The 14886-nt window shown below is 37.2% G+C and overlaps 1 protein-coding gene and 1 pseudogene across 1 annotated transcript; both read right to left on the reverse strand.

Moving 5' to 3' along the window:
- Positions 1847-3509, reverse strand: LOC104779389 (annotated as a pseudogene).
- On the reverse strand, positions 11415-12934 carry LOC104779390 (putative U-box domain-containing protein 58). Its single transcript, XM_019241170.1, has 4 exons — positions 12644-12934; positions 12428-12565; positions 11662-12330; positions 11415-11588 (listed from the first exon to the last, which is right to left on the reverse strand). Exons 1-4 carry the CDS (start codon positions 12932-12934, stop codon positions 11415-11417), a joined length of 1272 nt encoding a protein of 423 aa, XP_019096715.1.

The raw sequence follows: 14886 nt of genomic DNA on the forward strand, positions 1-14886 counted from the left end.
TTTTTTTTTTTTTTTTTTTTCTTACTACTAATATAAACAGTGTCACGACAAATGGCTTAACTAGTGAAAGGCCGACAAAGAAGAAAAAAATTAGTTACAAAAGAATCGTTTCTCTACATTATTTTAGTCCATCAAACGGCGCTTAAACTAAAATACCAAAGACATAAGCTACTTATATAATTAACACTTATAATCATCCTTTCTTGATCTTTATTGTTTTCTTTTACAAAAAAGAAACGACAAAAGACATTAAAAAATATAAACCCTTATAACTTTAGGGTTTACTATAAATTATACATGGCGCTCATGCTGAGTTTCCCCTATATCCATTCATTTGTTTTTGGCTAGACTTCACAGGTTATCAAATATTTTATTATACTTTACCTAATATCTTTATAAACAAGATCAAAACTATATTTTTCTTAATTGCATTTTAGATAGTTTTTCCATATCATGTAAAATTTGTTAGTAAATGATATAAGCTTTTTGGAAAATGACATATTTGTGCTACGGAACATAGACAGAGAAGAAAGGACAGGTAGAGCTGGGTTCTTAGACCATCATTACTGGCAGTTCTTTTATCGATACTCTTATTAAAAAATAATAAAAAGAAGAGAGAGAAGAGGATAAAAAACAGAAACGTTCCTTGGCAGAGTAATCTGAGAACCGATACTCTCAACAAACAAAACAGGTGTCATCTGTTTAGTGGAGCAGATTTAAAAGATAAATAAATAATAATAATTTGTAAAAAAGTTAATTTATTTTTATTTTTTGAGGAACGATTAGGGGGTTACTCGAGTAAAGATGCTCTAAGATGTTTGTTACAAAGAACCAGATGTAAGATTGAATAGTAATAATTTTAAAGTTTATAATAGAAACAGGTGGTAAATAAGAACGGGAAACAAAGAAACAATTTTTTTTTGAAAAAAACAAAGAAGAAATATTTTGTCTTGTACGTACTGAGGTGTGAATATAAATAGTGTATAAAAATGCGTGTATCTTTAACGTTTTGGGGTAACAAGTTGCAATGATAGAGCCTAAATATATAAGTATATTGGAAGTTAATTTATTGACCGATGTGTAAAAAAAATCTGCAGGCCATTGTCTTGTCCTCTTCTTATCTCCCTCTGTGTACATCTACGTACTTTCTTGTTCTTGTTCCTCTCACACTTTTGTCTCTCTCTCTCTCTCTCTCTCTCTCATTTATTATTCTTCTCTCTCTCCAAGCTCTCGTTTTCGAATTTCATGAGATGTAATAGAAAAAGACATTCAGTTTTTAATTACGAACAATTATTAGTGTTAGAAAGTTAAAATATTAGGAGACCTATATAGGCTTAGGTCAGTGATTAGGGTTTTGGCTTTTTAAGCATGCCTTGTTTCATCTCAAGATGGAGTTTAAAACGGGGCAAGCAAGAAGTCGTTGGCTCTCATTGCTATAGGTGTAATTATTTCGAAAACTGAAGTCTGAAGAAACCATTCCATTACTTGTTGAAATATCAGACAGTCTCTCATCAAAGTGTTGTGTGTTGCGTCACATTTGTCCGATTGTCACGTGATTTTTATTTTCATTGCTACCGAAAAAAGTGGGAACATATCAATTTCTTTTATATATCTTGGTCTTTCGTATGTTTGGCTTTTCATGGCGTTTTAGGTGTGTACAAAAAGCACACTTGTCTTCTTTACCGTTCTGAGAAAAATTGGCTTTGTTTCTATTTTCGGATATTTTATTTATAAAAGCAAGGTCCCGATCTAGCCACGTACGGTTATCAAAGAGTTTTAAAATACGTATTGAGTTATAGGCCCAATATCAAGTTAGAGTAAACCGGTTCGAAAAACAAAAGAAGAATCAAACCAACTCCTGAATCGCAGACCGGAGAGTACGGTTAGGGATAAGGTTGACATGAGCAAGTTGGAGATTTGTCATCGGCGACGTCTTGTGACATGTGCTAAGCCATTTCTTGATAGATTCTGCTTCGTATGTGAATCCATCGGCAGCAACGTGCGGATCTTTCATGACATCCTGCGACAAATATAAACCACATTAACTTATATTACTCTCTATTAAACATCTATGGGATCTGATTTTTACCACAAAAAGAAAAAAAAAAAAATGGGATCTGAGTGTTACGCAAGTAATCTTCTTGCGGAGTTGTGGTCTTACCTGTGTGATAGGACAGACAAATGATGATAGAGGTTGGCGCTCTGTCATTAACTCTTGTGCTGTTTTGAGAGCATTATCCCTCTCTTGTCGCATCGCATCTGCTTCTTGCCTGGACGCTTCAAGTAGTCCTTTGACAGTCTCGAGCTCTTGTTTTTCTTTAGAAAGAGCATCCTCTGTATATTTCCTAACAGTTGACTCTTGGTCGTACATGTCTCGCCAAGTTAAGACCTGTGATTTCAGGTTGTCTTGTTCTATTATACATGTTTCATGCAGTTGCTTTATTCCCTCCAACTCTTTGCTTAGTTGAGTTTCTGTCCGAAGCTGCTTCAACTCTGCTTCATGCTTTTGCTCCAAGGCTTCTTGAACTTGTGATTGATATTTACCTTGTTCTTCCTTGTAAGACTCAAGTAGCCCTTCCATCACCTCTACTTCTTCCTTTTTTATAGCAAGTGCATCTTCTGCTTCTTTTCTAAGCTCCACTTGCTCATTGTAGATGTGCAGGAAATCCCCATTGTCCCAAGTCATGTAATCACGTTCTACGTTTGCAGCGATTTCTCTTCCTCTCCTAAGCTGCAACTCTGCGTCAAGCTTGTGCTCCAAGGCTTGCGCTTCAAGTTGCAGTTTACCTTGTAAGACTCAAGTAAACGTTCCATCATCTCCACTTCTTCCTTTTTCCTAGCAAATGCAACTTCTGCCTCTTTCCTAAGCTTGACTTCTTCCTTGTAATTGCTCTCCAACTCTACAGCCTGTAAATCAAGCTGCCTTTTAGAGACACGATTACGTTGAAATATCTCATGTCTTATAATTAAGATGGTGGCTGTGTTACCTGAAAACTTTGAATTAGCTGATTCAGATTTTCATTTGAAAACTCTAAGTCAGCTAGTTTTTTAATGGAGCAGAGAAACAAATTCATAGCATCAGTGTTCCTCTCTGGTGGAAAGATGGGATTCATAAGCACCTGCAAAATTACAATTAACACTAGTATATATGCTCTTAATCAAAAACCCTACAAAATTAGCAGTTTCAAAGAGTGACAAAAATTGGCAAAGGCAAGGGAAACCTTAGTTATGTTTTTCCGTGTTCTTTCAATGATCTTCGTATTCTTGAAAGTTTCAGCCAAAACCCTAACGGTCTTGATGAATCTCCAATAAGTTGACTCATCAACATAAACAAGTGGGAATTGTTCTGTTTTGGGGGATGAGTTTTCAAGCTCTATTTGGCATCTGCGCAAAAACTGTCTCTCAAAAATTGTTATCTCGCCGTCAGGTGGAAGAGGGGGAATCTCGTCAAAAAGCTCTACACATAGACGAGCAAATAATACACACGAGTTTTCCAATGTCGCCATATCCAAAACGCAAGACTACAACATACATATTAGTGATCAAAACAATTAGAAAATGGCTCATATAGATATCTATAGATATATAGATGTATGCCTACAAACAAAAAGCCACAGAGAACCTTTAAAAGAAAATTAGCAGAGGGAGATCGATCTTATTATTGCATGAACAATCTCATCCTTGCTCTTGTCAGAGTTGCGTTGCGTTGCGTCAACCAGTTGAGTAGGTTCAAGATGCAAAATCAATTGACAAAGAAGCAAGAGACTGTTCTAGCGCCGTTCTCATTGATAGGTTCTAATTAAGGTATATATACATGTCATACACAAACCCTAGATACAACGCGAGAATTAGAAAAATACTTCGTTCACTCCTAGGGTGAACTTTTTTATTCGCTTCTTCCTTTTCAACCAATCAAAATCTTCTATACATTATATTGTTTAAAAAAAAAATCAAAATTAAATTAAAAAGCAAAACAGATTAAGGAAAAAAATTCTGTATATTTTTTTAAAGAAAGTTAAATATTGGCTTGGTTTAGATTTTACAATTCAAACAAAATTATACGTCGGTTTGAGTTTACAAATGAAGTGGTTAGGGTCTAGATTTTACAATTAAAACGAAATTATATGTCGGTTTGGATTTACAAATGAAGTGGTTAGGTTTTAGAATTTACAATTAAAATGAAATTATATGTCGGTTTAGGTTTACAAATGAGATAGTTAGGGTTTAGATTTTACAACTAGAACAAATTATATGTCGGTTTGGGTTTACAAATGAGATGGTTAGAGTTTAGATTTTACAATTAGAATGAAATTATATGTTGGTTTGGGTTTACAAATGAGATGGTTAGGGTTTAGATTTTACAATTATAATGAAATTCTATATCGGTTTGAGTTTATAAATAAGTTGTTTAAGTTTTTAATTTTATAATGAAATGCTATATACAAATTTTGTTTCCTTATTTTATAAGGAGGTGAATGAATAGGTTCTTAAATGTATTATGACATGTCAGATTATCATTGGCTAAAATAAGTGAAGTTCACCTTAGGAGTGAACCCAAGAATTGTTCGTAAAATAAATAGAAGATTGACATAATACTTATGATATATGACAAAGTGTTGTAAAATTTGGAGTGGATTTCCATAACCGGCCCATTACATGTCTTGGTGTGTACGGCCCATGGCTGAAGGCCCATTACCTATTTCCTATTCCTAGTCGGTTTTGTACTAAGGCTTTGCCTTTACTATATATATGTAACATTCGATCATGTTATGAATAATAAAACAAGAGAAAACCTCCTTTGATTTCTCTAGTTTACAACACGTTATCAGCACGAGTTTGCCCTAAAACTCCAACCGAGAAAAACCCTAAAAACCGCCGCCGCTCAAAACCCTTGTTCGTCCAAGCTCGGCGATCAGTTCCTGTTCATGATCCGTCCGAGTTCGTCCAAGTTCATCGATGGCTACCATTCGTGACCAGATTCTCGTCTGCAACCAGTCCGAGTTCGTGGTCCGACTTAGTCTGGGGTGAGTTCTGTTCAGAGCAGCAGTTCGAGTTCGTGATCGGTTCTTCCTGCTATTCAGGCCGAGGTTCGTGATCGAGAGAAGAGTAAAACCAAGGTCTTTAGCTCCCGGTTCATATCCAGTCAACCCCAAAAGGTGTTAAGGTAAACGATCAATCCTTATAAGAACACATGTACCGAATCTAAACTTCAACCTTATTGGAACCCTAAAATCTACAAGTTAACAACCAACAAACAATCCCTAAGCTTTGTTTTCCTAAAACCCTAAAATCCTAAAATTTTAAAATTCGGTTGATTGAGGTTTAGGATTGCTTAGATTGATTGCAATTGAACTGATCATGATATGTTTAAAATCTGGTTGTTTATTGTTTACTTGTTGCATGAGAACCTTAGAACTAGAAACCTAAAACCGAAAATCATAGAGAAATATTAAGATGATTGTTCTAAGGATTAAATCCGATTAAGATTGTTTGTTTTAAAATTCAAACCCTAAAACTAAGAAATTAAAATCGGAATTATAGTATGTTTGCATGAGAAAATAAAATTAGGATAACCCCTAAATTAATTCTAGAAATTATCCTAAAATCCAAGAAAATATTTCCTAAAGCTTTAATCTAGAAAAAGGAAATTTGAGAAAAGGAAAAATTTAGTAAAACGAAATTATTGCATGCTAGATTAAAATTGTTGTCTAGGATTGTTATTTCATGCATATTGATCCACAGAATTAAGAGATAAAAACAAGACATAAACCACGAAAATTTGAGTATAAATAAGCATGGCATGGTTCGGTCTCAAATACCGCATGGCCTTAAGTGATTGACATGGTTCAGTCTCAAATACCGCATGTCCTAAATTTGTTGCATGGTTCGGTCTCAAATACCGTATGTCCTAAATTGTTGCATGGTTCGGTCTTAAATACCGCATGCTAATAAACGGTTGCAAGTTCTGTTTTGTAGATGGCAAAGCTCAACAACCTCTCCTATGCTGCCCTTAATGTTTCTGGAGATAATTACTTGCAATGGGCATTAGACACAAAGATCAATCTGAAGTCGAAGGATCTTTGCGAGTGCATAGAGGATGGTAATGACTTTTCTGAAAAGAACAAGTACAAGGCAATAATGCATATTCACCATCACCTTGCTGAGAGTCTAAAAAAACCAGTACCTCACTATAGAAGATCCTCTTGACCTTTGGACAGCGTTGAAAAACAGATACGGACACCAAAAGACGGTGCTCCTACCAAAGGCTCAATTCGATTGGAAAAACTTAAGGATCCAGGACTTCAAATCCGTGGATGAGTATAACTCAGAGCTATTTAAGATAGTCTCAATCCTAAAGTTATGTGGTACCAAGGTGACTGAGGAGGACTTGCTAGAGAAGACATTCTCTACCGTTCACTCCAATAACGTACTGCTTCAACAACAGTACCGTGAAAAGGGGTTTAAGATGTTTGCAAGCCTTATCTCTTGTTTGTTGCTCGCTGAGCAGAACAATGAGCTATTGATGATGAACAATGCTTTGAGACCTCCGGGTACAGCTCCATTACCGGAAGCATACAAGGTTGATGTGGCAAAGAAAAATCCCAAAGAGCCAAAAGAGACTAAAGAGTCTAACTATGTCCATAAGGACAAGTTTGGCCGTGGTCGTGGGAGAAGTGGACGTGGTGGTCCTGGTCATGGTAGTTACCAAGGACAAGGCTGTGGAAACCGATGCGGTTTCGGCCGTGGTTGGGGAAGAGGCCACGGTGTATTTAAACCGCAACATAAGACCAAGTCCACTTGCCATAGATGTGTTATGGAGAACCATTGGGTCAAAACATGCAGAACTCCTAAGCACCTTGTTGATCTCTATTAAGAGAATTTGAAAAAGGATCTAAAAGCTAACTTGGTTCATCTCGATGGTAAAGGGGATTTTGACCATGAGAATGATGACCTATTAGATTATGAAACATCTGATTGTTTAAGAGAGGATAATTAAACTCAAATGTGGTCTTGATTTGATTTTATCTTTTATGCTTTGTATTTGATTGGATTATTGCTTTGGATAATTATTTTTGGTTTAAATTGAATTATTTTCCTTCGTTATATTTGTCTATGTTTTAAAACATAAATTCTTTTCCATTATTAGAAATGGCTGAGGACAAGAATGTACTTTTGGTTGATAGTGGATCAAGCCACACGATTTTGAAAAATAAGAGATATTTTGTTAATCTCATAATGAAAAATGCCAATATTAGTACAATTGCGGGTATACGAGCTTGATAGAAGGCTACGGCCAATCTCACATTTTATTACCTAATGGCACACATCTTGAGATAAGTGATGCCCTATATTCACCCAGCTCTAAGAGAAGCTTATTGAGCTTTTAAGACATTCATTTGAATGGTCTACATGTTGAAACTAAGGGTGAAGGAAACCAAGAGTTCCTATATATTACTGAAATCACCAAGGACATAAGAAAGTCCTAGAGTCTATACCCGCAATAGCCACTGGTCTCTACCATGCTAAGATTAATATGATAGAAGCTAATTTGGCAATGAACAAGATGTTCAATGAACAATTCACTTTATGGCATGACCGGCTTGGCCATCCGGGTACTAACATGATGCGTAAGCTTATAATGAATTCAAATGGGCACACTCTTAAAGAGGGAAAAGTTATCCCTAAACATCTCACGTGTGTAGCATGTGCACAAGAGAAACTTATTATAGCCGTCACCAGTGAAAATCGTTAAAGAGACTTTAAATTTTCTGGAAAGGATACAAGGAGATATATGTGGACCAATACACCCACCTTGTGGGACGTTTAGATATTTTATGGTCATGATAGATGCATCAACCAGATTGTCGCATGTTTGCTTATTGTCAACTAGAAACCTTGCATTTGCTAGATTGCTGGCCCATATTATACATCTTCGAGCCCACTTTCCAGATTTTCCACTTAAGACTATACGTCTAGACAATGCTGGTGAATTTACATCCCAAGCGTTTAATGAATATTGTATGTCCATGGGGGTGAGTGTGGAACATCATGTGGCACATGTCCATACACAAAATGGATTAGCTGAATCCTTCATTAAACGTATTCAATTGATTGTTCGACCATTGCTTATGAGGTTGAAGCTTCCTGTGTCGGCTTGGGGACACACAGTATTACATGCAGCTGAATTAGTACGCATCAGGCCATCTAGTGAACATAAGTATTCACCATCCCAATTATTAACGGGTCATGAGCCAGACATATCCCATCTAAGAACATTCGGGTGTGCCGTTTATGTACCAATTGCTCCACCACAGAGAAATAAGATGGGACCTCAGAGGAGGATGGGAATATATGTTGGATATGATTCTCCCACCATTATTAAGTATCTTGAGCCAAATACGGGTGATTTATTTAAGGCCAGATACGCGGATTGTCTGTTTGCTGAATCCGAATTTCCTATGTTGGGTGGAGAGAATAACAAGCTGGTTAAAGAAATAACATGGAATCAAACATCCTTGAATTGGCAAGATCCTCGGACTCTAGCCTGTGATGCAGAAGTCCAAAAGATTATACATTTGCAAAAGATAGCTATACAATTGCCAGATTTTTTTGCTGACCCAAAGAGAGTAACTAAATCGTACATACCAGCTTGTAATGCACCAGTACGTATTGATGTTCAGAAGGAACACAATAAGCAAGTTGCTACAGAGTCTAAGACCTGTTTGAAACGAGGTAGACCATTAGGTTCCAAAGATAAGAACCCTCGGAAATCTAAGAAAGGTGCAAATCAAACCGAGGTTAAGGAAATTATAGACATGGCCGCGGCAAATCCTAAGGCACAAAATGAGGTTTGGGACTCTGAACCTTAAGATCCTGTAGGTATTGATAATAATGAGATCTCAATAAATTATATCATGTCTAGAATACAATGGAACAGAAAAGATGTCGACATCGAAGAAATATTTGCATACAAGGTAGCACTTGAGATAAATGAGGATCATGAACCAACGTCCATTTTAGAGTGCACTCAAAGTAAAGAATGGTTAAAATAGAAAGAAGCCATTGACGTGGAGTTAAACTCTTTAAAGAAGAGGAATGTGTTTGGTCCGATCTTAAGGACACCATTTGATATAAAGCCAGTAGGACATAAATGAGTCTTTGTAAGAAAGAGAAATGAGAATAATGAAATCGTGAGATATAAGGCACGGCTTGTAACACAAGGATTCTCTCAAAGTCCAGGAATAGATTATGAGGAGACATACTCCCCTGTGATGGATGCAACGACTTTTAGATATTTGCTAAGTCTGGCTATAAGAGAAAAAATCGATTTGCGGTTAATGGATGTTGTAACCGCATATCTATATGGTCCATTGGATAATGAAATTTATATGAGATTACCAGAGGGTATTGAGCTCAAAGATAAGAGCGGTTCTCGAGAACAATACTGCATAAGGCTAAACAAATCCCTTTATGGACTAAAACAAAGTGGGAGAATGTGGTACAATAGATTAAGTGAGTACCTAACCAAAGAGGGCTATAAGAATGATCCCATCAGTCCATGTATTTTTATAAAGAAGTTTGCAAACAAAGGGTTTGTAATAATAGCAGTATATGTGGATGATTTGAATATCCTAGGAACCTCTGGGGAAATCGTCCAATCAATCGAATATCTAAAGAAAGAATTTGAAATGAAAGACCTAGGCAAGACTAAATTCTGTTTGAGATTGCATTTTGAGTACGTAAATAATGGAATCCTTGTGCATTAAATGGCATATACTGAAAAGGTACTCAAGAGGTTTAATATGGACCAAGCTCACCCATTGACTAGCCCGATGGTTGTGAGGAGCCTTGATTTGGATAAATATCCATTTGGTCCAAAGAAGGCCGATGAAGAAGTTCTCGGTCCGGAAGTGTCATACCTTAGTGCTATAGGAGCATTAATGTTCTTGGCTAGCCACACTAGACCAGACATATGTTTTGTCGTGAACGTCCTTGCTAGATTTAGCTCTTGTCCAACCCAAAGGCACTGGGACGGTATTAAGCATGTATTACGTTACCTACAAGGAACATTAGATTTGGGTTTATATTATACTAATTATAACAAAGAAGGTTTAGTTGGTATTGCTGATGCAGGTTATCTATCGGGTCCGCATAATGCTAGGTCTCAAACCGGCTATGTATTTACACACGGTGGTACAACTATTTCATGGCGTTCGATGAAACAAACCATTGCGGCCACTTCTTCTAATCATGCCAAAATCCTAGCGATGCATGAAGCCAGCCGAGAGTGTGTGTGGTTGAGGTCGATGACTCAACACATCCGATCAGATTGTGGAATGGCCGATGATAAGGAAGCAACTATTATCTATGAAGACAATACGGCCTGCATCGCATAGCTCAAGGAAGGATACATCAAGGGAGATCGGACAAAGCATATTCTACCCAAGTTCTTCTTCACACATGAATTACAAAAGGCCGGAGAAGTTCAAGTGGTGCAAGTTCCATCTTGCGACAATTCAACCGATCTCTTCACCAAGTCACTACCGACATCAACATTCAAGAAGCTCGCGCACCAGATTGGAATGCGGAGACTTAAGGATTTCTAGGGATGCTTGGAACAGGGGGAGTAATGTGTGTTGTACTCTTTTTCCTTCACTATGGTTTTGTCCCAATGGGTTTTCCTAGTAAGGTGTTAATGAGGCAGCACCCCCAAGCGCATTACAGAGATCCTTCCTAGCACTTGCACGGTTATATCATCCAAGGGGGAGTGTTGTAAAACACTTGGAGTTGACTTCCATAACCGGCCCATTACATGTCTTGGTGTGTACGGCCCATGGCCGAAGGCCCATTACCTATTTCCTATTCCTAGTCGGTTTTGTACTAAGGCTTTGCCTTTACTATATATATGTAACATTCGATCAAGTTATAAATAATAAGACAATAGAAAACCTCCTTCCATTTCTCTAGTTTACAACATAAAGATATTATTTAGTATTTACGTAACAGTCCCTGATATCATCAATATGAGGAAAGAATGGTTGTGTTATGTAGTCAGATTACAATTAATGTAGAGCTTATCTATATAGAACTCCCAAAACGAATCCAGAATAGCTGATTTATAGTATTAAGTTACAAGATGTATACCCAAATAGTGTATAAACCTACTAACTATATGTTAAATAAATCTACAAAATATTATCTCGAAACTTATATCTATTTAGTCCCGCCAAAAAAAAAGAAAAAAAAAACATCAACTACTTCACTTGACTAATGAGTTTGAGTTTCCGATTCAAAGAGGTTCAAAAACATTGCATCACAAAATTATCAAGCGAGGCTCATAAATAGAGTTGTGAGGCCATTATAATCACTATCTTGTAACTTCTAAAGTAAACCAGTTTAGAAAAGCAGGAAGACTAATTCAACTCCTCAATCGCAGTGCGAAGAGCACGGTTAGGGACAAGATTGAGATGTTCAAGTATGAGATTTGTCATGAGCGACGTCCGGTGGCCTGTACTAAGCCATTTTTGAATTGCTTCTACTTCGTATGTGAATCCATCAGCAGCCAAGTGGGGATCTTTCATGACCTCCTGCGACAAATATAAACATTACGAGATTGAGTGTTAAGCAAGTTATCATCTTCTTGTAAAAAGTTGGGCTTGCTTGTGTGATAGGGCAGTAAAATGATGGTGGAGGTTGACGTTTTGCCATTAGCTCTTGTGCTCTTTTGATAGAATTGTCCTTCTCTTCTCGTATAGCAACTGCTTCTAAGTTGATGGTTTCGAATAGTTCGTTGACTGTCTCAAGCTTTAGCTTTTCATTAGAAAGTGCAACCTCTGTTTCTTTCCTAAGAGTCGACCCTTGATCGTACTTGTCCTGCCAAGCTCTGACCTGTGAAGTTTGGTTCTCTTCCTCTGTTTTATAGGTTTCAAGCTGTAGCTTCAGTCCTTCCATCTCTTTCATTTCTTCCTCCAGCGTAGTCTCTGATTCTATCCTGAGAATCATCTCTCCCTTGTACTTGCTCTCGAACTCCTCAGCCTTCAAACGCATACCATCACGTTCATTTACAAGAGTTTCCAGCTGAACCTTTACCTTGTTAATCCTCTCCTGTTCTCTGACAAGCAAGGTTTCTGTTTGTCTCCTAAGCTGCAACTCTGCGTCAAGCTTGTGCTCCAAGGCTTGCGCTTCAAGTTGCAGTTTACCTTGTTCTTCCTTGTAAGACTCAAGTAAACGTTCCATCATCTCCACTTCTTCCTTTTTCCTAGCAAATGCAACTTCAGCCTCTTTCCTAAGCTTGACTTCATCATTGTAATTGCTCTCCAACTCTACAGCCTGTGAATCAAGATGCCGTTAGAGATGCCTACCCATACCAAAGGATTGTTTATTTGAAGATTTACATATATTCAAAGTCTTTGGATTGTGATGTTACCCGAAAACTTTGAACTAGCTGATTGAAATTTGAATTTTCATTAGAAAACTGGAAGTCAGCTAGTTTGCCAATGGAGTAGAGAAACAAATGAATAGCATCGGTGTTCCTCTCAAGTGGCAAGATGGGATTCATCAGCACCTACAATACATAACTATACAATTAATCAAAAACGCTATGAATTAAATTAGCATTTCCAAAAGAGTGGCAAGGCAAAACCTGAATAATGTTTTTCCGTGTGGTTTCAGTGATCTTGGTATTCTTGAAAACCTCAGCCAGAACCCTAACGGTTTTGATGAATCTATAATAGTTTGATTCATGGACATAAACCAATGGTAGTTGTTCATCAGTTATGGGGGATGAGTTTTCAAGCTCGGTTTTGCATTTGCGCAAAAACAGTCTCTCAAAAGTTGTAATCTGGCCGTGAGATTCATCTGATGGTAGAGGAGGAAGCTCGTGAAAAAGCTCAACGCACAAACGAGCGAATAACACTTGGGAGTTTTCCACCATTGCCATATCGAAAACGCATGACGCTAGAGACTGCAACAACATATATACATAATATAGATATATATTTAGAAAGAAGTCTCGAAGATATATATATATATATATATATATATATATATTTTTTTTTCTGAATGAATGTAAAATTTTATTCACCAATAAAACTATTTCTTACAACATGGTTATAAGTTTAATGAACAAAGAAGTTTTTGAGTTTCGAACAGCCAGTTCTAAGTTCAACTGGAGAACTACAGCACAAGGATGTCGGCATATTTCCTGTTTCCGGAGCGGAGGAGTAGCAGAAGTTTGTTTCTAATGGTTTTGTCGATTAACCGGTGCAGGCGAAGGGCAGAGATTGGGTCTTCACCGTGTCTACGGTTATTACGCTCTCTCCATATTGAGTGAATGGTTGTCTGAAAAGAATATCTCAGAAAAAGCAGAGAGTGGCTGGCAAGGGAGGATCCTGAGATGAGTAGTTGAAGTTGATCCCAAACAGAAGTTGACTGTCTCCCAAGGAATCCGGAGGTGAGCTGTGTCCAGATTTGATGGGAATAGGGGCACTGAAAAAATAAGTGATTTCTTGTTTCCAGCGGATCATGACAGAAGACACAAGCTGAATTCACATGGCAGAAGTCTCGAAAATATATATTTTATCAACAAAGAGAAACACAGAGAGAGAGAGAACACCTTTAAAAGAGAAGCGGAAGGAGATGATCTTATTGTATGAACAATCTCATCCTTGATCTTGTAGAAGTTGCGTTGCGTCAACCAGTTGAGTAAACTAAGACGAATTCAAAAGGCAAAATAGAACAAAACCATGAAGAAAATACAGATCCATGTATGTATGTATGTATGAAGGAGAATTTTTAATGTAATCATATTCACTGTTAGAGCTTATCTTTTTACTTACAAGATGTACACAAAATATTCACAATATCTACCAAAATATTATATCGAAAAAAGAGATGGAGGCAGAGTTTGCAGGAAAGCTTTTGTTACCTCATTAATTTTTCTAGGACTTGCTTCTCCTCAATCGAACTTACACCACCGGTGAAACTCCGGCGAGAATCCATGAGGAATGAAGAAGAACTTACTACTAAATTGTTTGTTATTGTGAGATTTGTGAAGCTCAAAAAAGTTTTTTGACTTATAAAAAAAAAAGTGTTTCAACTTCTTCGTAACTCTATGACTTGTCTCGTCTGCCTGTCTTCTTTTAATTAACGTCGGCCCATAAGTTTGACTGAAATTATATCAGATAGGCCCAATTATAAAGCCCATTAGTAAAGTGTAAAACCCTAGCTATAAAAACCCTAGATGGCTCCCTTGCGAAAAAAATCATTTCTCTCTTCGTTGTAGAGAAATCGGCGACGAATCTGAAACTAGGAGCAGAAACTAAGACACTCAACAACAATGAGGGCCAAGGTAATTACATCTCCTTCTCCCTTCGTCGGTTCATTTGTTTTGTTGTTCTTCTTTGTATTCGTCGATCTCATTAGCGTTAATATAGATTCCACCCATTAGATGATCTAAGTAAGCAATTCATTTATGGTGGAGTTACATATGTAAAAGTCGGACAAGAAGATCTTAAGGGTTGTGTGTGTTTTGTTGATATTAGAACAATAGAGATGGATGTTTGGGTATATCTGTATTCGGTTTTGACTCACCACCATTTGGATTGCTTGGGAAATATTGATTCTATTTCCTATTGAACATCCCATGTGAAATGTAAATCTTGATTGGAACGATCTATGTGTATATAGGCTTCGTTACAGGTTGCTTTTAAAATCTATAGTATAGGGGTCTGGTTGATGTAAATCTCTCTATTTATTTATAGGTCATTGATGATGGTGTTTTTTTTTTGTTGGCAGTGGAAGAAGAAGCGTATGAGGAGGTTAAAGAGGAAGCGTCGAAAGATGAGACAGCGATCCAAGTAGACCCCCACCCAAGTTTCCCCTCCC

The sequence above is a fragment of the Camelina sativa genome, chromosome 3, assembly GCF_000633955.1.
Source record: "Camelina sativa cultivar DH55 chromosome 3, Cs, whole genome shotgun sequence".
Classification (NCBI taxonomy): domain Eukaryota; kingdom Viridiplantae; phylum Streptophyta; class Magnoliopsida; order Brassicales; family Brassicaceae; genus Camelina; species Camelina sativa.